Below are 27,122 nucleotides of genomic sequence, written 5' to 3' on the forward strand. Positions count from 1 at the left end.
TGGCACTGAAGCAGCCATAGAAGGTGACCGGAAGAACCTTACATAGGTGATACCACTCTTACAGCAATAATCTGACTAACCCACCCCATAAAGATTTACCTTGAGAAACCCATTAACTGATCTGAAATTCCTTGTTTGAAAAATGCAACATCAGACATTTTTAAGCATCAATCGAGACCATCTAAGATATTTTCCAATATATATTGACTAACACCATTGACTTGATTAGTGATGATGATTAAGGCCATTAATTCTTAACACCCCTGTTTCAAGTTAGGGTCTTACACACTGATTAGTAAATAGCACAGATCACAATTATTGAGCATGCTAAAAGATGGGCTGGTCAAGCTGTAGGCCAGGTTCCACCGTACTGTGCCTGCCTTCACATGTGGGTGCCAGCGTCTACTTAAAATTGTGCTACTTCCCATCCAGAAGAAATATTTTTAAAAATCTGCACACATCTGTGTTTCCCTAGGTCATGAAAAGCTCAGCACACAGTTCAGCCTACACGCCCAAAACTCATAACTGGGCCAAAGCTGCATCCTATTTCCCCCATCCCTTTCTGGTACTGCCCGAGCCACATGCTGGGCATTTCGCTAGACAAGAGGACAGAACAGCCCGTCCAACGCGGGCCGCCACAGCAACGGCGGGCGAACGCTGCCGCAAACGCGGGCGGACGGGATGGGGCGGCACCCGTCGGGGCCGGGGCAGGTGCCGGCGGTAGTGCCCGAGCCCGTCTCCTCTCTCGGCTTTTTCTGGGCAGCGGGAGAGCAGCGGGGACTGCGGAGTAACAGGTGCCCGAGCCGGGGCTGGGGTGGCCTCAGCGCGCCGCTGCCTCGGGCTCCGCCGGGCGCTCGCAGCCGTCACCCCGCGCAACGCCGGCGACGCGGGGGATGCGAGCGGAACGGGCGCCGGCAGCGGCGGCGGCAATGGGGGAAGGCGGCGGCCGGCGGGCGGCAGAGCCGGAGCGCTTGGCCTTGGAGCTGGGGCGGGAGAGGCGGAAGCAGTGAGTCCGGCGGGGGACGCGGCGAGGCCGCGCACAGCGGCGAGGCCGGGCACGGCGGCGGCTCCGGGAGCGGCCCCTCAGCAACGCCCGCGGGGCACTCCCGCCGCCTCCCTGCGGCAAAATGGCGGCTGGCTCCGCTGCGAGGGGAGCGGGCGGGGCCTACGGCCTGCCCGGAGCCTCTCAGCGCGGCCCGGCTGTGCGGGGAGCGTCGCTCGCTCTGCTGGGCGCCGGCAAGGGCTGGCCCGAGGGATGCGAGTGGCACGAGGAGCCCGAAAAAGCGGGATAATGCCAGCCGTAGTGGAAGATAGGGCCGGCTGCCGTGGTTAACCGCGGCAGGCCGCTCAGCACCCACACAGCCGCTCGCTCCCTCTCCTGCTAGTGGGTGGGATGGGGGAGAGAAGGAAGGAAGGGTGAAAGAGAGAAAATTCGCGAGTTGAGACAAAGACAGTTTAATAACTAAAAAGGAACAACAACAACAAAAAGGAAACAATCCCAAGAAAAGCAACTGATGCAAAAACCTCCAAGAGCTCACCACCAGTGGGATGATGCATTTCCTTAGGCAAAGCAGCCCCAGCAAGTCCCAACACCTTAGTTTTTATTTCTGAATGTGACATGATATAGTGGGGTATGGCTTTGGTCAGTGGGATCAGCTGTCCCAGCCATGTCCCCTCCCATCTCCTTGTGCACCTCCAGCTCTCACTCACGGGGTGAGGAGCAGAAAAGGCCTTGACGCAGTGTAAACAATGCTCAATGGTAACCAAAACATCACGGTGCTATCAACACAGTTTTCATCACAAATCTGAAACATAGTCCCATACCACCTGCTGTGGAGTGAATTACATGTGTCCAAGGCAAGCACAGTACACTGGGCTGGGAAGCCACTTCGGGAGAAAAACAGAGAAGACTTTTACATGGGTTCATGCCTTGCTGGGGGAAGATGAATAAAATGGAGAATAAGGTGCTCTTTATGCACACTTCTTTCTACAGTGTTGAGTAAAAGTGGAAAGCTGCATTTCACCTAGGGTCAGTAAATATCTCAGAGACCTCTAAGTAAGGTGCGGCATCTCTGCATGCAGTTTGCAAGGATGAGGACTTGTTCCTTGTTCCTTTTAGCAGTCAGTCCCCTTGCTAAAGCAGCAGTTTTTTCAGTGCTTTGATAATTGATGATGCTCACGCCTGGTGGGATTGTTTTTTTCCTGTTTGCTTAGGAAGCTACACATTTTTCCCTTTGTTGAACAACATGATTGCCTTTTGAGTGTTAATAAATGGAAATAGGAAATGTTGGAAGCTCCTGTGCTGCCTGAATTCAGACTCTTGATATTTACACTTACATACCATTTTCAAGCATTCTATTCATACTGATTTTTCACCTGAAAAATCAGTATGAATAGAATGCTTGAAAATGGTATGTAAATGTAAATGTTTCTTTCAGTGTCTGAGCTGCAGACCTCTTCAAACTAGTCCTGCAGTTGTGGATTTTATAAAATGTTCATTCATAAATTGAAAAGGAAAACCCAGTACTAACAGAATCAAAATGGCACAAAAAGTAGCTTGGACATACTTGCACTAATGTGTAAGTAAATGACCTTTAATAAATCTCCTGACTTAGTAGTAGTGTCTCAGGGTCAATAGATCAGTTATCCTCTGCATGCACCAGTTATTCTACCTGACACATGATATTAATGATGATCAGGTACAAAGTTGAGTTGTGGTGACTTACTTATGGATAAAAGCAAAATATATATTTAATAAAAACCTTTATGGTGATGGCATGCCAGTAAAAGACTTTCAGCTCCAACTCAGTTTTACAACTATTTTCTTTGTGTGCAAATCAACAATATTGTCTGTTTCCCAGAAGCTATTTATTCAGCTTAATTGCCAATGACCAGGCTTGTTAGACGTCTCCATCTAAACCAGTGGCATGTGTAGTCAATGAATACAGAAAAGCTTTTTGAAGGTGTGATTCATCTGACCTACTTTGCCTGGCTGTTCTAGCATGAGATGACTCACAGCCTAGGAGGTGCCAATTTCTCTCCCTTGGGTAGAAGCAAGCTGAGGATGAGTGGCTTGCAGATAGATGTCTGCATTCCTTCACTGCCATCTCACCCTTGTCATCATTTTACTGGCGTATCTGATTGTTGTGCCAATTAGGCAGTTTGCTAACAGCCCACCTACCCCTCTCATTTAGCAGTCATGAAGAAGAGATTTTTACTTCACAGAGTAAATTGAATCATTCATGTCCATGAGAGGTCTGTTCCTAATGTACTTACTGACTCTTCGATGATTGTGGATGTAGTACTGTGAATCCAGTTTTTGTCTGACTGTAATGAAAGTCAGCTCAAATCTAACTCTGTGTTGTTGTGATCAAGATTCGGTGCACGTTTTGATTGGGAAATGTCATGGCAAATGTTTCTGGGAGAGAGAGAGAGAGAAGGCATATAATACTGCAGTGTACTTCTTACTAGACAAAGAGGTCTTCAAGACATGTATTTATGCATGTCAGCTACTTAGTAATGTTGATGGAATTGTATGTTACTTCAGCTTGTGAGATTTCATTTCCTGTGGCTTTCCTTGCCAGGAAAGATGCAGCATTTTCCCAGCACACTGCTGACTGCAAGTGTCAGGAGTCTGGAGCTTTCAATTCTGTACCTGCTCTTCCATGTGGTGCCCCTGCACTGTGCAATATTGTTTCTGCTCTGTTTGTATATTCTGAAGGCATCTGTGCATTTTATCTTCTACAGGACTCGGTAAAGAGCTGCCATATTATAGAGCTGATGCCCTAGAGCTGATGACTTGTCCTGAGCTTCTCCTGATTTTTCTCCTGAGTTTTTCTCTTGACTATAGAAAATTGCTTCAAGCAGCCTTTTGCCTGATACATGTTCCAGATATCCAGACCTGGGTAGCAAAACGTGCAGGAAAATAGTTTTCATCCTAAGTGGCTGCCATTGTCAAGTAAAATAACACCTGTAGACAGCCTTAAAAAGAAATTTAGCTTTTTTTCTCTTTTGTAGTTTCAATCAGAGCCTTCTTATCTGAACTGCATATTTTTTTTCTCATTTTCTTCACAAGAGCTTTTTTGTTATGCTTAGTATGCAAGGATGTGATTAGGTTCTCATGATAACTTAAATGTGTGGTTTCAGGATTTACAGGCTTTCTTCTGTGATGACTGTAAATTGTCCATTGACATGGAGAATATTTATAGGCCTTGAATAGACTATTTATGTCTAACACAAGTGAGGTTGCAGGTGAAAAGTGCAATGCAGTCCCTCTAAGCAAGGACCAATTCTCTGGGCAGGTATCCAGCTATACACAGCTGCATTAAATTCACACTAACAGATACATGGCATGACCTTCACTTCCTTTCCCAATTAGAAATAACTCCAGAAATGCAAAATCAACATTAAACCCCAGCAATACTTCCCAAGCCGCTCAAAGTGATTTATTTCTACATCCCTTCTCTGTCTGGGCAGGGATTACATTTTACCGAATATGCACTGCCTGAAATAGAGTGGTTTTACCCTGGATGCATCCTGGGCGCTACTGGACTATTAAATATTTAATAATAATTATATTTTTTTGAAAACTGGTTTCTGTTGCCACATGGAAAAAAGACTTTCTGTCAGTGTAGCAATTACAGTGTGACACCTGACAATTTAGCATTTTCATAAATATATTTATCAGAACAAAATATAATTGGAATTTGGCTTCTAGTTTTGTTAATTGTGCAGAAAGAATAATAAAATCTAATGAAAGAAATTTTGTATCTAGTCTTGGAATGGTAACAGAAATTGAAAACTGGAAATATTGGATTTCAAGAGTTTATTCTTCCTGTGTTTTCCCTCTGCATCTGAGCACTTAGTTAAGATTTCTTTGAAAACGAAAACAATTTCTTTTCTATACAGCTCAGCTCTGGTTACAGCTTTGACTGTTTCTAATTTTCAGTGTTATTTCCTTTAAAAACTCCCATTTTAGCACTCACTGTCATCACAATTTCCTCTTTTCCAAGCTCTGGGAAGTTGATAGAAATCTGCTTTGCAGAAACCTTATCTATTTGTGTTGAAATCATAGCAGCAATGTAGTAAGATTTTGTCTTTCTTCTTCCTAGCCATCTGCCTCTTTTATTTGGAGTGGGAGAAAACAGGCAGCAGCAATCAGATTTCCTTTGGTTTTCCTACATCTAAAGCTTTTTGAGTCATGCTTCAAGGCTTCTTTGGCTGGGTTTCACCTTATCCTTTTTGTCTCTAGCAAGTTACCGGTACTGTAGTTATTTTTTTGCCAATGTGCCCCCTGTCTTAATTTAATGTTGGTAAAGACAAAAAGAGCAATGGAGCAGGGAGGGCTTGGAAGCCCCACCACTCCCTTGCCATTTAAGATATCTGTCCTACTGTTCTCCAGTGTGTCTCTTTCACTGAAAAACTTGGTTTACCTTAAATTACTCTTCTTTATATTTCTTTGCAATTTCAGCTCTTCAGCCCTCCTTATTCCAAGCTTACCTATTCAACTCCCTATGAACAGCTGGTTTGCTTCTGCAGCTTGCAGTTCAAATCTGTTGCTTCAAGCTGTGAAAAAGAAGTGTCACCAACTGAATGTGAGCACAATGAGTGCAAGAGGTGATGCAGTTCCTCAGTAATCAATATCTGTCATCAGAGATTTGATTTCTCAGAGGTTTGATAATTATATCTTGAAGAGCATTTCTCACAGACATGTTCAGAAAATGAATATCCATATTGACAATGGAAGCTCTCCTTTAAACACCCCCTTCCCCCCAATATTACAGCCTAATAATTTTCTTTCTTGCATGTTTTTGAACTAGGCTAAAGTTGCAAAGACACCAATTATCATATTGGCATTGTAAAGCATTTCCCAAAGGGCCTTCTTTGTAGAGTTTGTGTTCTCAGTTCTTTTGGAATATCTTAATTTGGACACTGAAAAATTGAGGTACCCAAGACCAATTGACTGTTTTTTTTGAAATGTTGGCCTTCCAAACTTAGCTATAAAGGACAAACCCACAAACTGTCTCTGCATTTTTGGGCATTGTGTTTTTTGCTTGCATCTATCCTGGTGTGGTCTGACTTCCTGAGACCTCACAGGCAGGAGCATTTCTCCATAGACATCTCCTCAGAGAACCAGACTGTTAGCATGAATATGGTCCATAACTTATCGGTAATGTCTTCTTGATGTGATCAAGATCATAGGGTTCATTGTAAGACACTAAACTACCATTGGGCCACTTTGAAGGATGAGAGTCACTCAGCACCTTGTCTGAAGCATGCCAGGTGGGTTGTGCTCTTGTCAAAGTCCCCTGCTACCTTCAGCTTCTGATCATACCTTCCAAGGCAGAAAGAGCCTGGTTTTCACCATACCTTTCAGCTTGCTGGCTGACCAGGATGGGCAAAAATATATTTTCCTAAAAAATGGTGGCTAGGGGTCCTGTATTTTTTTTTAACACTCATCTTACTTAAATTACTCACTTTCTTTTCTGATAGTCATAAATCATCATTTGTTTTGATTGGATTTAATATGGATGCAATTTAGGAAATGACTATTATTGAGCAGTAAGTCAAAATGAAAAACTAATTCAGAATTTCAAATAGCACATCTCTCAGGCGTATTCTTGTTTTAAAAAATATACTCATTGGGCATCTTTTAGTTGAAAAACAAGGGTCAATGTCCCCTCTACATTTTTTTAATTCTGATGGATAGCTAGAAAATTATTATATTTTAGGAAATGTCTATCTTGGGTTGTTGTGGAAGTAGTTTTATTCACAAAGTAGAAATGCTTAGTTGTTTTAAAGGTACTGTAGTAACCATTTTTCAATATATTTAAGAATGGACAAGATAATGTAACTTCATAGAAATGACCAATATATCTGAATCTTCTGAATCAATCTTCTGAAAATATATTTGAACTATTTTTTTTTTCTGATTTCAATAATGGGACTAGTACCAGAGCCATTTATTGGCTCGTGTAGCAATTTATTGACTTCTTTTAATACCACAGGCAGATGCTTGAAAGCTCAATATTTGAACTGAGAAACACTGTAACAGAACTGGAAAAAAGTCTTAACAGTGTTGAAAATGAAGGTAAGTAAATTACAACTGAATTTCTAATTGATTCGGAAACATAGATAAATAATTATTTTAGGAAGGACCTACAGGGGTTCAAATATTTATTTAGAAATTTAAATTTTCACTTTTCAAACATGACTATTATAACTGTGGTGCTTCAGATGTGAAATTAAGAAATACTACGTGTGGCCACACTAGCTTTTTTTTTGTTAATTATTCATGAAACTATGATCTGTATAAATTCACAGAGTTGGTTAATATTCTGACCACAGTAAGCCTAGTGAAAATTCCCCTTGATTTACATTGTCAAGCTCTTTTATATGCAAAGATGCTTATTATGAAGATTACTAAGTGAAGACTTTCTCAGTCTTCAGTTAGTTAAAAGGAACAGTTTTTAAAAATGCTTTTGCTTAAAATGACATGAACTAATCTGGGAAATAAAATAATTCTGTACTTGTTCTTTAAGGTAATGAATGGAAAACCAGATATGAGACACAAGTAGAATTGAACAAACAGCTGGAAAGGCAAATTAATATTCTTCAAGATAAGGTGGAGCTTATTCGTGGAAATCCAGCAGGTAGAAATGGATATTTGTATCTTTTTCAATAGAATTAGTGGTGATTAGAGATGTTGAAATTATATCAACAGGTCACAATTTTCTGCTTATTTATAGATAAACTGTCCCTTGTTCGCATCTTTGATAAAATGCCTGTGGTAAGTACTGTGACATTTAGTTGGCTTAACAACGAATCACATTCTAATTGAAAACTCGTATAGTCTTTGTTTTTCATGACAAAAAATAGCAGCAGCCTGGTCTAGAAGAAAAAACAATCACTTCTGCTTATGTTTTTATTGTTTCATATATGCAATTGCTTATAAAATATTGAGTAAAATCCTTATGTAGGAAATACATAAAACCTGAATGTTGGGAAGAGTTATGTAGTGAAATGTTTTCCTGAGTGAAGGTTTTACAACTGAATCTGCAGTAAGGCTTGCAATATGGAATAGCTGGACTAGATCTATGAATAAAAGAGAAAACATTAAACCTCAGGGAATCATTTAGTCTTTAACCACTCACAGTAAAAAATGTCTTCAGTTTTGACCAAATGGAATTCCAGCTGTTTCAGTCTTCTTGTCCTGTCATTGGGCTCTGTTGAGAGGAGCCTGGCTGCTTCTTCATTCCTTCCCATCACAAATTTATACACATTGATGAGAACCACTGGGCCTTCTTGTCCCCAGGCTGAACAGTTGCAGATCTCTCAGCCTTTCCTCATCTGTCAGGTGCTCTGGTCTCTTAATCACCTTCATAGCCCTGTGTTGGACTTGCTCCAAGAAGTCCATATCATTCTTGTATTGAAGAACTGGACCCAGCACTGCCGCTAGATCTCTCAGGTGCTAAGGATAAGGGTCGGATTACCTCCCTTAACCTGTTGACAACACCTTCCTAGTGCAGCCCAGGAACCACAGGCCACCCTTGCAGCAAGAGTGCATTGATTTCTTAGGGTCACCTTGCTCACAAGGACCCCAAAGACATTGTCTTCCAGGCTGCTTCCCAGACAGTCAACTCCAGCATATACTGTGCCTAGATTATTTCTCCCCCAGGGGCAGGACTGCATTTACATTCCACGTGATTCCTCTCTGCCTGTTTCTGCAGCTTCTTGAGGCCCCTCTGCATGGCAACACAATCCTCTGTTGTATCAGACAATAATCCCAGTTTTCTATCAACTGTGATAACTTAGATGAATAGTTGGAGTAACATTTTGCATAATATAGTCACAGGAAAAGTCCCCATTTTACAGTAAATTTTTGCATCACTGAAGGAAGTATTTGTTTTTATTTTTTAAATTTTATTCCTTAATGCATTCATACTTCATGTCCTTTATTTCAACACAGCTTAAAACATTTTTTCTGCAGTCTTGAGGAGAAAATGCCAAGGAAAAAACCCTAGCAAATATTATGGCAATTTTGTCTTCTAAGGTAGTAAATGAAGTAAAAAAATCATTGTAGATTCAGAACTGCTTTTTCCTTAGCCTGTCATTTGCTGAAATATGAAATTTGACAACTTTTCTGTTTCTTACTCACTTTTAGAAATAGGGAAGGTAGATAAAGATATGGTAATGCCTCGTAACACATTGTGATAATGAACATTATGACACAGGGCTGTTGTAGTTTTTATTCCTGTTGCTTATACTTACAGAAGTGTTACCATCTGACTTTTTTGGTCCTTCAGAATCTAAAGATTGTTGGGAGTTTAGTGACCCTAGAAGAGGCTGCATGCTCTGTTAGTGAGAAGGATAATTATCTGCTGTAAGCAGGGTGTGAATAATTAACTGCTTTTTCTGATCTGATCCATGGCTTTCAAACAGAAAAACGTTTTTGCCAGTTTTAGTGTTGTCCTAGAGACCATGGTGTTTTGTAGGTAGGCAAGAGTTTTTTTCTTTAGAAGCCAATTAAAAAGAGAACAAAATCTTCCCCATCCCACTTTCCTGTTTCACTGAGTTCATCTGAAAATACAGCTGGGATTATGTTAAAAGAAAAGTCTCGAAGACAGAGAACACTGATCTGGAAAATTTACAGCAGAGTCTGCTTTGGACGATATTATTCCTGTCAACCTATAAAGCACAGACTGACATGCATAGTTACAGTATCACAAGTATTTATTTCTGTCCAATTGCCAGGACTCTCCTAACCAATCCAATTACACCTTGCCAGGCACTCCAGGAGGCATTACCAGAGGGATAATCTCCTTTCCCACCAACCAGTACATTTGTAATCCCTGCTATGCACTGCACTGCCTGCTCACCAATGAGCCGTGGTTCTGAGAGGTTTGATTACTGTTCCCATGAAGGGAAGAATGCCAGCCCGACTGAAAGGTTCATCCTGCCAGAAGGAGTCTAGAAGGGAGCTTGAAGAGTCCTAGACTCACTTAGTGAAGCCTGGGAAAGTCTGGAATCCATATACTAGGCCATGCATTTTCAAGTCCTTACTTAATTCTTCCACCCTAGAGTTAATAAATCCTCCTGTTTGCTAACCAGAAAGGGAAGTGCTTTAAGGATTTAATGAAATGTTTCATTTTTTTCTTGTTTTGATTTTGGGAGATGGAAAGAGCACAGAAATATAAAGGCTGTTGTTTGGGGTTTTTTGGTTTTTTTGGCTGAAGCCATTCGAAAATTGGATACTCTTGGAGAATGAGGAGCTGCTTTGCTTTTTATACATATAATTTTAGAAGATAAAACAGTGGTAAAAATATACAGATAATTTTTTGTGGTGTTCAAGCATTTAGGTTTGTTAAAGCTCCTCTGGGGTTTTTGAGTGTTGTTCAGTGGATTAGGGGAGAATATTTAGCTTCTTCACATATGAGAATAAAGAGCAGATGTGAGTGGTAGAAAAACAAAGAGTTTTCAGCCAGTCATCAGTATACATTTGCTCAAATTAAAAATGCTGAGAGTGGGCATATAAAGCATCGCGTGTGTGCCTGTAAAATCAAAAGTACACTGTGGTATTCAGCTTTCAACTTGCAGTTGCATATGAATAGGAAATATATTCCTCTATGAAAATACATTTCCTAAGTGTATTGCATAGAAAGGATTTCTTCACTGAAAGGTTTGTCAAGCACTGAAACAGGTTGCCCAGGGAAGTGTTGAGTCACCATCCCTGCAGGTACTTAAAAGACAAGTATTGTCGCACTTGGCAATATGGATTAGTGGTAGACTTGACACTGCTGAGTTCATGGTTGGACTTGATCCCAAAAACGTTGATTCTGTGATTGTGTGAAGCTCTGTGGAAAGATTGAAAAGTGGTTCTTTCAGCAAGGTGATGCAATTCCTACAATGTGGCAACAGTAGACAGTAGAATTTCAGTAGATTTTGTTTTGAGCAATGTATTTAGAAAATTAAATATTATTTTCAAGTATTTATAACCTGTCTTCCCGAGAAACTTAGAATTATAATTAGGGTTATTAGAAGGACCTCTAACAATTCTTAATTTACTGAACAATTTCAGCTATATTTAACAGAGGAGTTATCTCAAAGATGCTGAAGAGATTTAGCTCACTCAAGCTAGTTATTTGAGGTCCTGCTATAGTGAGTCGAGGGAGGAAAACTTGTCTATAGAGTAATTCAACCTATTTAGATATAGGTAGCATAAAATATTTTCTTAATATCAAGCACTACAGGCAAAAAAAAAAAAAAAAAAAAAAAAGATATTAGTCATCAGGGACCTGGCAGTTAGCAAGCTATGAAAACCTGAATGAAAGAGAAGAATACAAATGCAAATTCTGACGTGATGAACAAGGAAGCACAGAGGATTTGCTGTGTTGAAAAATTGCAGTAATTGTTGCAGTTGGCTTGCACTATTTTTGCTTTAGAATTAGAATTGAACTGAAGAATAATTTATTTCTATTAAAAACAGCCCTACACCATTTATGTATACAGTTATTATTCTGAAGTCCTTATACTGATATGAGATAATCCTTTTTTATTGATTCAGAAAAATTATGTAGATGTCACATAGCAATATATGCAGAACCAATACCTTGATCACAGAAATTCTTACTGCCAGGGTCTAGAAAATAAATTTTGTGTACTGAGGGCAGATTAAAAATAACAGTGACAAGCACAAGGGAGTTCCAACAGTGAAAACTGTTTAGTCAGTAATTTCCTTTATGTTCCAATGAAAAATACAACTGTCATACAGTACTTCAGAAATAATTAGAGAAGGAATGCATTCTCTCTAAAGTATAACAAGATGTGAATTTTACTTGCATCTTTTAAACATGCTGCTTTCATTTGTTTGCATTTTTTCATAAAATGAGTTTTGGTAAAATACAGGTTCTCTGCTAAACATAATTTCCTATATAAGCAGAAAGAAAACTATTCCTTTCTCTCTCACTATTTCTGCAGGAACAAATCCCTAGACAGGAGCTTTAGTATGCAAATACTGAGAAGCACACTGTGAAATCAGTTCAGAAGAGCACACTCCTGATAGCATTGCCTTAGCAACGCTCTAGTTAAGATTAGCCCGGGAACCAGGGCTTCTGGGATAAATCACCATTTTTTCATAATGTCCAGCACCACAGAGGAGAAAATTCTGACATTAAGGGCCAGATACTTGCTTTACAAAGCTGTCTTTCTATAAGGACAGTGACCACAGAACTGATAGCCTCACACAACCACCTCAGAGTGTTTGCTGTCAGGTTTAAAATATAAGCAGAATGTGTGGCAGTGTCACGCTGGAGACATACGTGATTGCAATATGACTGGAAGGGAATCTTGGGTTTTTGAAAACATGCAGTGAAGGCTTTGTATTTCTGTAGGCATTGATAACTGCCTATAGGGAATATCAGCACTTAGAATGTCATAGGAAATGTTGACAATTCTTCTAGTAAGTGACTTAAATGAATCTTGTTGCTCTTCCTGGGTTAAGCCATGAGTGGCTCTATGGAAAGAAGAAATCTGGTATCCTAATTTGGTTTTTCATGAAACTTGGAAGTATTTTGGAGAAAGTTCTGTCTCTGCTCTGACTGCCCCCGGCTGTTATCCTGCCTCCTCACAGACTTCCCCTTCCTACTCCTTTCATTTGACCTTCAAATAAATACTTCAAATACCTCCAAGAGATCTTTTTCCTTTCCATGTCAACTTGGCATTAATTGTTCCTCCTGGTGGCCTTATTCAAACCAGGAGACTGTTTTACTCAAATCACTTTGTGGTGTGTCTAGCGGCACAATACACTTTGTGTTTCAAAGAAAACAATCAGATGAAAATCTTGGAGTCAAGTGGCATTCCTATTTGTCTGTTCTCAAGAATTCCTTAGTTCCTTGTTCTATCAATCTGAACCACAGCGCTGGAAGTCTCCGTTTTAACTTCCCCTGCCCAAGTCAGCGTATAACCCCTGTGAACATTGTGTGGAGACCACTGAAATAAGGATTTAGGGAGTGAGCATCCCACCCCTGTGCACTAATACAGCGCACTAAGGCAATTCCACTCTGGGTCAGGTTTGGAATCTAAGGATGATGCTGACCACAAGGGGGCACTTGGCATTTAGGCAAGTGCCGAGAGCCTTTCTCTGCCTGTGCTGATTCTTTTACAGGATCCAAGTGCATGTTGCATGGGGAAATATGCTAGGCTAAATAATTTTGAGGTATAATTTTTTATAGGGTGTATGACTCGTGAGCTTATTGACAGCAATCTAAAATCAATTTCCATTTCAGTAAAACTAAAGATGTATTATTTTGTTTTGCTACTAATGAGTTCTAAATGATATGTTAAAGGCTCCTTGTGTTGCTTTTGTTTTAAAGCAAAACTGACAGATATATTGCTTTTGTTCTAAATCATGGAGAAAAAGAGGAAGCAAATTGGCATAAGGATCATTAGTCTGCATGAGCAGGTCTCTGATGAAAAGAGATTTGAACTTCTTGATGGTACCATAGATTTGGCACCTTGTCTTTTGTGAAATGGTTGTTAGAAATCTCCCCTCTGAGAGCAGGGCAAGGAAGACTCTAGAATGAGAGCAAATTGTGTGGGTGGCCTTAAAATTCACTTACAGTATCTTTCCATATAATTTCATTTTCTTGCAATATTAAGCCAAATATGTAACTTTAGTCAAGTGAAAAGAAAATGGTGGGAAAAAGAAACTGGAGAATTGGTGTTCTCTTTGTAAAACTCTGGACTTTGTAATTGCTAGGCACAAGATTAATGTGTCTTTGCTCTGAGAGTGAATCATGCTAAGCACCACAAAATTCTGTTATATAAAGGAAGTATTCATTTAAAATCTCAGTGTGTCTTTTAGCTTTTTACCAGCTTGCTCAGAGTGGTTTGACATGGATGATGTATTGAAAACTAAGGATCTTAAATTCAGGTTAAATGCCTTAGTCAGCTTATGTCTTCTTTTCAGGCATACAATGTCCCACTATTCAAGGCTTAGTAGAAGAACCTGTAATGAATCTATCTTCAAAAAAGGTCAGGATTCAGTTAAACTACTTCTAAAAAGCTTTTCCAGAACTTATCATACTGGTTCTTCCTGGGGTTTTGTAGACATTCATTCTGGGGGAAATCTGCATAGCTAGGAATCTCCTTCTGGTTCTCTTGAGCTCTCACTGGCCCTTTCTTTGTTTTCAGTCTTTTTCATGATATAAGAAGTCTGCTACAAGTCAGTATTACTACATGTCTTAAGTTCTGTTTTCTGTGAATTTTTGTGTTGTTTTACAGTATGAAGTACTAAGCTGCTTATACAACCATGATCATAGAGAATTGAATCTGTTTTGGTGAGGTTTCTTTCTGCATGCTTCCCACAGAATTCAGGAAAGGCAAATACAGCTCTTAATGATTTGTCTGAGTTGATATGCTGTTGTTTCTCACTTCTTGATTTGTATTGATGTGCAGCAGCTAAAACCTGCAGATGAACAAGGACTCTGCTAGTTCCCCAATAACTGCCTTGAAATTAGGAATGGGAGATAACTTACAATCAATCAGTCCTGGCTAAAGCAGACCTCTAGAACCTCTCTGAAGTTTTGTCCTTTAAAGTTTCTTAGTGCCTGGTTTTGAAATTGCATTCTATAGTGTTTGGGGACTTGGAGAGGTCTTTTACTTGAGTAGGAACATCTGTGTCACAAGATTTCCACAAGAACTTCAGTACTGCCATAGTGAGATCTGTGTCATCAATTAGGTTCATGGATGCAGGAATAGAAGTTCTCAAGCAGGGTTAGCTGAGTAAATTTAATAGGTATTAGCTGTGAGAAAAGTGTCTAGATTGGAATTCAAACAGATTGCACATTAGAGATGGAAAACCAATAGGAAGTCAGTAAGAAAAACCCAAGAAGTGTGCCTGAAATCCTGCCTTCACTCCAGAAACAGACATGACCTTTCAGCCTTTTTCAATTTTTCCATCTGTTTCCATGCAAATATTTGTATTTCTGACTCGTTGACAGCCTGGCTTCAAAAATTGTGTCAGCACTAGTTAAGTATGATGGTGGCAAGGGCATTCTCAGGCTATGAGATATGAGAATTCAAGATCTTGGGGAAGCAGAGGACTAAAATGTAACTCAACTAGTTTATTTCTGGGTTAAAATTTATGCTGTTAGATAGAAGTGGCTTTCTTCCCCAGGTAATATGTGTAGAACATCCTTGCCAGGGATGACCACTGGAAAGCTTTGTACTGATACTCCATGAAGGCTTTCAACAGCAAACCAGGCAGCTCAGTTTGCCTTGGTCTTATGGGCAATCACAACAGCAACAGCTCAGATGCCTCCCTGTTATTTGACAAAAGCAGATGTGAAGAATGTAAGACATTGCATAGACTGCTTTATTAGCACTAAGATGTTAAATTCTGCCTGAAGTGCAATTGCAACTCCAGTCCTACTTTGATTTTGGGCCTCATTTCCCAATCTGTAAATTTTGAGTGATAGCTTTCTTATTTCATAAGGGATTTGTAATCATGGATTTATTACAGTTTCTGAGGTAACTGTGTACTTTTAGTCATGTTATCCACCTATTTCCGTCTGCTTGCTCATCAAAAGCAGTGTAGTGCACAGTTTGTTTGCTTGCATTTGGATAACATCCTTGCTCCAGAGCTGAATGAATGCCCAGGCATCTGCAGTGGACCAGCTGCATTGGCAGCAAAAAATAGACAGTGCTTCTGAAAAGTCTAATGAAAAAAGATCTAAAAGTAGTTTACTTTGTAAGTGAAAGAACTCAAAGAAATTAGATGAGTACCATCACTGAGGAGGTACCAAATTGCTCTGTTGTAAGTAACAGCTGCAGCACCAAGTCTTGCTGTCTTATATAACAATGATGGACAGTCTAGTAAAGAAATAAATAGTGTGTTGTGGATTTACATAGAACAAATCTGGAAAGCAGCATGAACTTTTGTATTTACTGTATTTGAGCTGTGGTTTTTGATATAAAATATGTAGTAGGTGGTACAAAAGATTTTGTACAAAATATGCTGTCACATGGTTATAATCATTAATGTGCACTGAGGTCAAGGCAAAAAAATTTAGTTTTCTAGTTCAAGAGTGCTGAGGTCTTCTCTGTCTTGTTTAATTCTTTAGAGACACTGATGTTGAAATGAAACAGCACATGACCCTAGTGGAATTAAGCCAAATCTTCTCTTTAATCTGCAGTTTACTTTTTCTCCTTGAATTGGCCAGCATTGCCTGAATTGACTGTAGAAGCCTTTTGTATTTGGACAAAGATTTTGTCTGCATCCAAGACACTTCTGATTTAATTAGGAAAAAAATCTGCAACTACTCCTCAATTCTTTTCATGTCTCCAGTATGCCTGTTATAACAGATTAAAGTTAATAATGGTTCAATCCTGGGCAAAATTCTCCTCAAAGATACAGCTCTTCTGCATCTCTTTTTGTCTTTTGAACAGTGTGAGGGGCTATTCTTTCTTGCAACATGTTTAAAATTACAGGGTGTGCCTTTCACCCTGCTCCTGCAAAATCTTGACTTTAACAGAAATTATCCCTATGAAAATCTTAATGAAACCCAGAATTTTTAAAATGAAAAATAAAATGTGGAGCCAAAAATTAACATGTTATGCAGAAAATTATGCAAAAGAATAAAAATTGCAATAATCTGCAGATACTAGAAAAGACTGGAGACTTAAAACAGGCAGATATAATTTTTGTACCAGCAGCAAGCACTCATAAACTCTCTGAGAAATAAACCATATATGGATACTGGCCTTCTGAATCTGAGAGTAGCATGTTAAATAGGGAAAAATTTTAAAATTCCCATGGAAAAAGAAGGGAAAAATATTTGGAGAGTTGTTACCTTGTTTCAGTGTTTACCAGGAAAATCTGGTAAACCAAGGTTTAGCAAAGCATTAAGGTCATGAGAAGAAATAACTGATTATTAAGGGGATGGTCAAGTAATCAGCATAGAAAGGAAAGGATTCATCTATTTTGTCTAAGGAGGTGCTTGTGTTAGAAATTAAAAAAAAGAACAAAAAACAAAAAACTAAACCAGATACTTATTTTACACAGGGGATCTGAGCAAATAAATGGAAGAACCTGACTGACCAGGAATGCAGTAGCATTGATAGCAAAACCATTATGGGATAACAAGTATTGAAGGTACACACTTGCCAGGAAAGAACAAAACAGAGATAGATGTGGTATGTAGCAGACGTGAGAGACTTTGACAAAAATGTTGTTGATTCTTTCTTCATCAGCTGTTTGGATGAATTAATCTTGAGGATGGAATGGAAAACAAAGTTTAGTCACAACAGTACTGGGAAATAATATTGAATGTACATTGAACAATATGACTCTTAAATATTAGGACAAAAATACTTATATGGTAATAAAAAATACTTTACTTTTCTATATGTAGTTATATGTCTATCTCTTCTCTAGGTCTTTTAATTCCTACTATAGGCAGTTACAGGTCTTATTAATACAGTGAACTGAGTGAAGGAGTTTGTATCTAGATTTATTTGGTTGGCATCTTCAGTGGAATAATTGCGTAAGCAAAGAGTCTTGAAGATGTTTCAGTGCGAAGTAGCCTTTACTGCTCCAGGGGGATGTGTCTTGTGTAACCCATGTGTCATATCTGCCACACGTGAATGTCTTGGACTCTCTAGAAGAACTCAGATGGAACTGAGCTGAGCTCTTTAGCTGCTTAGCTGAATGAATACTGCACATCATTGGTTGTCTTCACTCTGCCTCTTCATAGATGTTCAGTTCACATTTGCACACTCAAGTGCAGATACCTTCACCTCAGACTGAATCTATCCAGTCAAATATACATATAAATATAATATTTGGATGGATGAATTTTAATATAATATTATTAGACTAACAGAAATTGTATTGTATGTTAGACTTGTAAATAAAGACTAAAAACCAAGTGCTAATACTGATGAGGCACAAAACTCAATGGGTAATTAACACATTTTATCAGAAAATAATAGATAAAAGGGACACAATGCTATGTTAGATTTTTAAGATCTACAAGAACATTGCAGAAAACCCAGTCAAAAAACGTGTCAGATCAAATGATCATGAATTCATGCACTTTAAACTAAACATGTATATATTGCCTAAGTTTTAAGTAAAGGCAGAAACAATAAAATGCAGGAAAGGAAAAAATAGCTAATGTCAGCAAGTGCTTGGAAGGAGAAATGACAACAAAAAAATTCTAAGGAAAACTGAAAGAGCTGGATATGCATAAAATGAGGGAGATGGGTAATCCGTATTTCAGGATTCTGAAAGAACTGGCCTGTCACATCACTGATATGATAGCAAGTGGTTCTAATAAACGTGCACATTGTGTGCACTGGAGAAAAGCTTTTTTTTTTCAGTTTAAAGAGAGGAATAATTGTTACAAAATGAAATTGAAATATGGATTTATTAAAAGGGGCTCATGGTGGGCAAACTGTTGACATTCTGTGATAAAACAATACATTTGTTGTCTCAATAAATACAGTAATCTTGTTCACTGTGACCTCTGATAATGATATTATGTCACTTGGGAAGTGACTGATTAATTTGGAGAAAATGAAAATGAATAGATTTGTTAGAGGAGTAAAGAGCTGGCAAATGGAACATGATAGCAGTGATTAGTGGAGGAGTCTGCTGGGAGAGTACAAGCAGAGGTCTTCCAGGACTAGGTTTAAGATGAACCTTAATATTTAATGCATGACCTTGATACACACAGCAGAATTAGATTGTGATATCTCTCTCCTGAAACCAATTATATAATATAATTGGGATCTGGATGTGGTTTAGAAAAAGAAAGACAGTGAAGACTAGATTATTAAAAATGTGAGTAAAATTTAATAGTGTAGACCAAAGGATTTAGAAATGAGTAAAGAAATTATGTTATGAATTGAGAAAGATACAGCTGCAGAGGAATATCTGGGTATTCTAGCTGATGCCTTGTTGACTGTGAGCCATTTTGTGCAGCTGTGCAAAAGGAAAATGCAATCCTAAAACTTGTATAGGTAAAGAATTATCACTGATCAAGGCAGTGGGATGGCTTTTGGAGTACTGCATACTGTAGGCCAGTTCTGTTCTCTAGCCATAAGAAGGTTGAGCTCCAGCCTGGTGTACAAAGGGATTACTAGGATGATAAGATGAAAGGACTGCCTGGCGTGTGAAAGATAATTTCTGCAAGTTCAGCTTAATCATCCTAGTAAAATGAATGTGGAAAAAAAATGCTCATGTCTTCAGTCTATTCATGCTGGGGACGAACAGCAGGGAGGAGGAAGAACAGTTATTTAAAACATGTTTAAGTACAAGAACAAACAGGTGTAAACTCACCTTGAATAATAATAGAATAACGGAGTAGTTTCAGTTGGAAGGGACCTTAAAGACCATTTAGTTCCAACACCCCTGCCATGGACAGGGACATCTTACACTAGATAGTCTTGCTCAGAGTCCCATCTGACCCTGGAGACCACCAGGGTTGAGGCATACACAACTTCTCTGAGCAACCTGTACCTGTGCCTCACCACCCTCACAGTAAAAAATTTCTTCCTAGTTTCTAATCTAAACATGTTCTTGCAGTTTAAAGCCACTACCCCTTGTCCTGTCACTACATACCTTTGTAAGAAAGTCCCTCTCTGGCTCTCTTGTAGGCCCTCTTCAGGTACTGGAAGTTGCTATAAGATCTCCCCAAAGCCTTCTCTTGTCTAGGCTGAGCAATCCCAACTGTCTCAGCCTGTCTTCAGAGCAGAGTTACTCCAGCCCTGGGATTTTTGTGGTCCTTCTTTGGTCCTTCTCTGCTGCAACAAGTCCAGATCCATTTCTTGGGAACCCCAGAGTTGTATGGAGGACTCCAGGTGGGGTCTCAAGAGAGCAGAGCAGAGGAGGGAAATCACTTCCCTCAGCCTGTTTACCACACTTGTGATGCAGTCCAGGAAACTGTTGGCTTTCTGGACTGCAAGCCACATTGCCAGATCATGGCAAGATTTTCATCTACCAACATCCCCAAGTCCTCCTTCTAAAGACCGCTCTCGATCCATTCTCTGGAAAGAAGCCATTCTCCCTAGACTTCCTATTATCACTAACATACCTATAGAAGCTTTTCTTGTTGCCCTTGACATCCCTCAATGAGTTTAATTCTGTCAGGACTGTAGCTTTCCTAAACGGATCCCTGACTGTTCAATCCCTGTATTCCTCCTAGGCTACCAGTCTGTGTTTTCAGACTTCCTCTAGGCTCTCTAGGCTTCCTCTAGGCTTCCTTCATGTGTTTGAATTTGTTAAGAAGCTACTTTTTCATCCACACAGGCCTTCTGGCATGTTTGCCCAAATTCCTCTTTGTTGAAATGCAGTGTTCCTGAATTTGGAGGGCAAAACTCATATAATTATGTCTCTACTGGATGGAGTGGATCAAATTATGAATGGGATTATGAAAAGCAATTCCCTGAGTTAGTAGTAGATGAGGACCTGCTTAGGTCCTCCCAAATGTGGGTGTGTGTTTTAATTCCATTACACAACAAGCAAAGATTTGGCCAGTGCCAGTAACCAAAAATGGACTCTACTGCTGTTACTCATTCCTACTGTAGACAACATAGATGGCTGCACACCTAAGACAGTCTCCCCACTAAGTATTGCTTTCTAGACAAATTGGTATGAGTTACCTTTAATGTCCCATGTGGCTCTTCAACCAGCCCAGCAGCTCTCTCAGCAAGTAGTTTGAAAATGGATGTGCTGGTAAGACGTGAAATCTTCTTCCTACTAAAAAAGAGCCATCAGAGAGAATTTTGGTTAGAACAAAGGAGCAATTCTGACTGGTCACTGCAGCGTGACTTTGCTTAAGATGCCAAGGAGCAGCAGTGTGGAAAACTGTACCTGTGTCATTTTAACACAGTGGAAATGTGTAATGCATAACTGGTAATTGTAGCATGTGGTTAATTGCTTTTGCCTCTGCAGTGTGCCAGCTAGAACCATGAAAACAAAAAATGCACAGGAACCGAAGACAATGACAAACATCATAAAGCTTGAATAATAAGGACTATGGTGATGACATCTTTATAGAGAATAGAAGTAGATGTAAACCACTGTTTTATTTACCATAACCACAGGGTTCCTTAAAGGAGGTTCTTAAACAACTAGAAGAAGAGAAGAAGAGTCTCCAGAATCAGCTAAAGGACTATGAACTTAGGCTGGAACAAGAAGCAAAGGTTTGTAATCACTCTATCCCTCTAGACTGCAAAAGCTGTTATGTTGTGTGGCAAACAGATTGTGTGTGGAACACATAATACAATAGTTCCAAAAAAATGTGTCACTGGAAAAAGGCTCTGCTGTATATCTGAATCTGCTGTATGATTCAGGTTTTAAAATTTGTGCTTAATGATAGCCTATATCTCATTTTAACTGTAGGCTTACCACAAAGTTAGTGATGAGCGGCGCTTGTACCTCTCAGAGATCTTACAGGTAAGAAACATGCGTGACTCAGTAACTTTTAATGCTTTCTTAAAGTAACAACAATGTCTGTAATGCCATTAGATCAGGGTGTTTTATTACTTCATTTGTATACCAAATATCTTACAAAAGCTGATTTTGAAAAATTTTATTGATGCAAATCATGTAATACAAGAAATTTTATACTGCAAACTGGGGAAACCTGTAAAGAAATATGTAAAGATTTATATTACTTCTTATTCAAGAAAAGTTCTAAATTCCTAAATAATGTGAAAGTAATAGCTTAGTGTGATAGTCAAGAATTGCTGCCACTGAGTCACTTTCATAGCTAAGTGGGGTAAAAGCCTGTAATTAGCATGTGTTTGCACAGTGGGCAACTGATTCTCTCACATGGTTCATTGCTACTTTGGGAAATCTAAAAGAATTGCTTAAATGAACTTTCCAGCATGAAACCAAGAAAAAGCCTGGGAAATGCTCATGATAACTGTTAATATTTTTACATTAGCAGTGAAACTGAGAACTTCTGGAGGAAGAAAGGAAATAAAAGCAGATTTTATTACTGAACATGCTAGCAAGAGGAGTGCCTATGTTCAGCTCCCTATAAAAACATTTAAATATGTGTAAGATATCATTTGAAGTGAGGTATATGTTAAAATCCGTGTTCTCTTTTAACAGTTCCCTTTAACAATAGAGGCAGAAGTAGATGTACATTCAATACAGACTTTTTCAACTGTAGTAAAATATCAGTATTCTAGAGTCTGCACAGTAATATTGGCTGCTGTTGAATTAGAAGGATTGACCCATAGGCTAACAATTTCCTTACCTTGCACAGTAAATATACCACAGAGTATTGCTGTCCTGTGACAATAGTGTATCCTAGTGACACACTCTTATTTACAGAGAATAGATATATACAAAGAATAGATATAGTGTTCTTCTAAGCCTTTGTTTTATCGCGTTATGTTTGTATTTTTTTTTATAGCTGACAGTAAGAAAAAAAATATCATAAAATACAAGTTTTTTACTGGTAGGGATTAAAAAATACCAGGAGGAGAAAAACCAGCAAGTTTTTCTGCTGTGTTTTGGATCCCTCCTGAAGCCTGCGGCAGAAGCAGAAGACAAAGATGTTTCTGAGAGGCCATTTCTTTAATTTACCTTTTTATTACTGAGTGCTTTTCTGGGTTTTTCTTTATTTATTTACAAAATATATTTATCTTCTGAGTCCTTTTGATGTTTGTCTTATCTGATCCATAAGGATGCAGTCAGTTTTAAATGATAGTTTTAAAATAAATGAAAAATTCAACAATCTTGAGAGCTCATGCTAGAGGCACCAATGGATTCTGGTGTATTCTTGTTTGCTTTTTTTTTTTTTTTTTTTGTTTTCAGTCTGGCAAAGCATTGGTTTAGGATTTGGAGTCCACGAATCTTAAAGACACTCTCTGGTGGTGTTCAGAAATCAGTTTGAGAGGCAAGCTAAGAACTATAGCAGTTATTTAAAAAGGCCATACTTTCAGGCCAGAATTTTGCCACAAACTTTTGCTAGCAGAGTGGCATCTGACTTGTGACTGGGATTCCTTTGCAGGAAAGGCGCAGGGTTATAGATTGCTACAGCTGGAAATGGCTAATTTTATTTGGGATAGGCCTGGAGTAAACTCTATCAGCAAAAACAGTGCTATAGATAATAACCATATATACTGGCATTCTATATTAATATAAATTACAAAAACAGTGAAGGCAACCTTGGCACTGCTCTTTCCTCATGTGTCACAGAATCACATCTCAGATATGATAAGGTGATAAATTATACTAGCCATCATCTTTAATACTGGAGTTCCTCAATTACAAAAATTTCTTACCTTCAGTGAGGTAAATTCGTGCAAATCCTATTTACTTCTGTAACTGTCATTTGTGTTAGGATTTAACTTGTTTTGTAAAAATTTGGCTATTGCAGACCTCAGCTAAACCTACAATTTTTGAAAGGAAAAAACCAGATGCTCTGACTGGCAAGGGAGAAAAACAGATACTGAGGTAAATTTGCTTTATATTCCTGTTTTCTGGTTAATTAATTTTTGCTAAGCACTGTTTTGAACAGTGCAACTTTCTGTTCATGATAAATATCACAGCATAAGCCCACAGACAAAGTATTACTCAACATAATTTTTGATATTGCTTTTCATCAGTTTTATTTAATGCAAATGTTGAAAATACATATGTTTAAATCATTGTTTAGCAGACTTCTGTTTAGTTATATGGATTAGAAATACAAATTTGAAAAAAGTCCCCCTGCTCTGAGATACATAGAAGTAAAATTAATTTCTGATTGTAATACTTGTGGATAAGCTTGAAATTTGATGAGATTTATTTTTTAACTAAATTGAATATGTTAAGAACATAAAGTGTGAAGAATATAGGGAGCATATATGAAAAGTTTGTTGGACCCAGTCACCTGCCTCCGGTGGCCATAAACAGATGCTTACAAAAGTGTAGAAGCAAGCAGATATAATACTTAATTTTGAAACTCTCCCAAATAATTTATATTTGGAAACTTTCTAAGATAGTATGGTTTCTATGTATTTAGTGTCTCACAGTTAATACTCTTCCACAAAGACACTTAACCAAAATTATTAATATAAGCATACACAATATATATTGGAATCATCTGAAAATATAATGAGTGAATTATAAACATGAAATTGTGTAGACCTATTTGCTTACCAGGCTTTTCCTTTCATTCTGTTCTAAGCACAGAATCACAGGATTTCATAAACTGGAATGGTGAATCTTCATGTTCCAGGAGAGTATATTAGTAGAATATGAAATAATGCAGTACAATATTAATTCAGTTCTATAACTGAAGTTTATCAATACATAAAAAGCACTGTGTGGGTTTGAAGTGCCCCATATGCCACTGTATCACTTTTGACCCCAGTGATATTTAACATGGTTCCTATGGAGAAGGTCAGAAAGCTAGAACCAGGAGGATTAACTGCCCCTGCAGTGAGATTAAATATCATCTGCCAGATACAGCGGTTTGCTGAGGGTTACCACTGATCTGTGATTATGGTGGGGTTTTTTACAATCTATTTTGGTAGACCATTACTTACCCTGCAATTATATGACAGTGTGTTTCTGTAATTTTCTATATATCAAACAAAAGAAAATAAAGTGTCCTGTAACTGCTGGTCTCAGAAGATGTGTGGTATAACAAAATATCCCATCTCAATCCATTTTCCCTAAGAGGACTTTTTTTTTTTTTACTTTTCAATGTTCTTTAAACACATGAAGATAATTTTCCATCTTTTAAATTGTCCTTAGTATATAAGAACCTAGTTTTCAGATTATTACTTTTATAGTTAGTGACTTAGAACTTTCAGGACAAACTTTGATCTTTGCTGGCAACATGGATCTAAGAGTGGGGATTTGGCATAATTTGTATTTTACGAAAATACTAGAATATAAGTATGCACCTCATGAACATCACAAGGTAAATACAGCCATTGTTATATTATTCCTTTTAAATTATGTTTTGATTTATAGCCTGGGGGTTGTTTGTTCAAGCTGACATTAATGAGAAATAATTTCATTAAAATAAGAGAAGACATGCATGTTCTTGAGAGTAATTTGAAAATTTTCTGTCTAGAGTTCTTATCTCACCTTTGTTGCCCTTTTACAAAATAACTGCATTGGAATTCAAACCATACTGAGAAACTGCTTAATGCTTGCTTTAATTATAGGAACATGTACAGAAAGCCCTACTTGTGTATTAAACGAACACTAAAAACATTTTTGGGTAGTAGTTGTGAACACTAATGTGAATTCTTTGGGTTTTTTTTTTGGTTTTTTTTTCCTGAGGTTGGGATTAAATGTGTGAGATGGTATAGAGATCAGTGCCTGTCAGCACAGAGAGTCTAAAATTCTCAGTAACCAGAGTTCCAGCAACTAATTGTTGATGCATTCAGTTTCCTGGCCATCCAAAACAGAAGCAAGTTCAGCAGAGGTCCTTTTTGTGGTTATTACAGGACAAGAAGATAGGCTAGCTGACAGGTGGGAAGAACATGGATGTCTTGACGGCTCATATCTCTGATGCAATTTGAGCAGTCAATTCATTGTCATTCTGACCCCTGCTGTTACACTGAGACTTATGGTGGGACTTATTAGCTCAGTTTCAACACTGCACTGCTGCAGTTACCTAGCTTCTAAGTCTGTAAGTCTAGCTTGTTTTGAGGGGAAGAGGTTTTGTTGCCTGCAGAATTCCACACAGGCATTTTCTGCTTTGTTCAGCTGTACAGTGATCTACAGTTTAACCAACTGATTTTAAGTAATCAACTGATTTGAATTTTAATAATTGATTATCAAATACACTGGGGCCTTGGATTGTGATCTTCCAGCTCTGAGTAGAAGTACCTCCATATCTGTATGGGGACAGTTCTCCCTCCAAGACCAAGACTGCTTGTAAGAGCTGGAACAAATGTGTCAATCCCAAAAAGACTAGTGAGCCCTAGGTTTGACTTTGTTGCCTCTTTCCCCACAAATTTGAAACTTGCACAGATACCATTATCGTAGTTTCTATCACATATCTGGGTATCATGACAAATATAACAGTGTGATGTTGTGATATATTTTCCAAAGGCATCCTATATAATTCCTTTGCTTGAGAAAGACACTGAAGCTCTATATATTGTTGTAGAGTATGTAAAGTGCTGTCTTTCCTCTGCAGTAATGAACAGGAAGAGAAACAAAGGGACATTGCATAGGAGCAGAGAGGCAGGATTCTTGGTCAGGAGAATGATCCTTCCAGCTTGCAAAAGTGCCATTCTTTTCCTGGAGATTTCTTTACATTCCCACAGATTTCTTAGAAGATCAACATGAAGCTCTAGCTGGTTTCATGTAGATGGTGTATGTATCCATGATGAGTACCACTTCAAAAGTCTGCTGGCAGCATCTTCTGCAGGAATTTCTGGTGATCATGGGTTCAAGAGCCTGGCTTTCCAGAGTGGAATACCTGCAGAGAGCTGCAACTACATCTACATGAAGTGTTTTCCCCTTTTCTGGTGGGAATTCTTTAACTGATGAAAATGTCTTTGTAGCTAGTTATCACTCTCCTAGTGCCAATATTTAGTATTCTGTTCATGTTCTCCAAATGACATCACTTAGGTAACAGGAATCATGAGGTGAAGATTGAGTTTGCAGAATAATTAGATGCTCAGCTAACCTGCGAACCTAGAAATGTACTTGTTTTTTTCTTTTCTTGGGTTTATTAATTCACAGTAGTAATCAGATATGCAAATATAGAAAGCATGCACATTTTCAGCAGTTAAAACTTACAGGCAATGTGACATTTGCTGACTAACGTCACCCATTTTATTTCAGAGGAAGACATATTGTTCCAGGAAACCCGAAGATGGTTAATCCTCAAAAACGATCAATTAAAAAGACTGTAGGAGTGAACCACCTTCCACAGCTAAAGCACTGATTTAATAATAATGCCAAGAACTTCCAGTCACTTTTTAAAAAATTTAATTTGACTGAAAGTTTCTAAATTGAAAATGAAAGTATTTGTGTCTTATTGCAATGCCAGATCCAGATTGGAATGTCTTCTTGGCTGCCTTAGTGTAAGTGTTCCTCTGTCTAATGGAATTGCTCTTCTAGTTGCCATCTTTGTACTGGTGACTTC

The 27,122-nt window shown here is 38.5% G+C and overlaps 1 protein-coding gene across 1 annotated transcript; it reads left to right on the forward strand.

Annotated features, from left to right (window-relative positions):
- The first annotated feature begins 893 nt into the window (after nucleotides 1-893).
- Nucleotides 894-26,921, forward strand: LOC121341979 (coiled-coil domain-containing protein 169-like). Its single transcript, XM_041416016.1, has 8 exons — nucleotides 894-1,006; nucleotides 7,008-7,090; nucleotides 7,542-7,652; nucleotides 7,749-7,789; nucleotides 21,109-21,207; nucleotides 21,407-21,460; nucleotides 23,400-23,476; nucleotides 26,819-26,921. Exons 1-8 carry the CDS (start codon nucleotides 894-896, stop codon nucleotides 26,919-26,921), a joined length of 681 nt encoding a protein of 226 aa, XP_041271950.1.
- The last annotated feature ends 201 nt before the right edge of the window (nucleotides 26,922-27,122 follow it).

This window comes from Onychostruthus taczanowskii, unplaced genomic scaffold, assembly GCF_017590055.1.
Source record: "Onychostruthus taczanowskii isolate IOZ18803 unplaced genomic scaffold, ASM1759005v1 scaffold50, whole genome shotgun sequence".
Lineage (NCBI taxonomy): Eukaryota > Metazoa > Chordata > Aves > Passeriformes > Passeridae > Onychostruthus > Onychostruthus taczanowskii.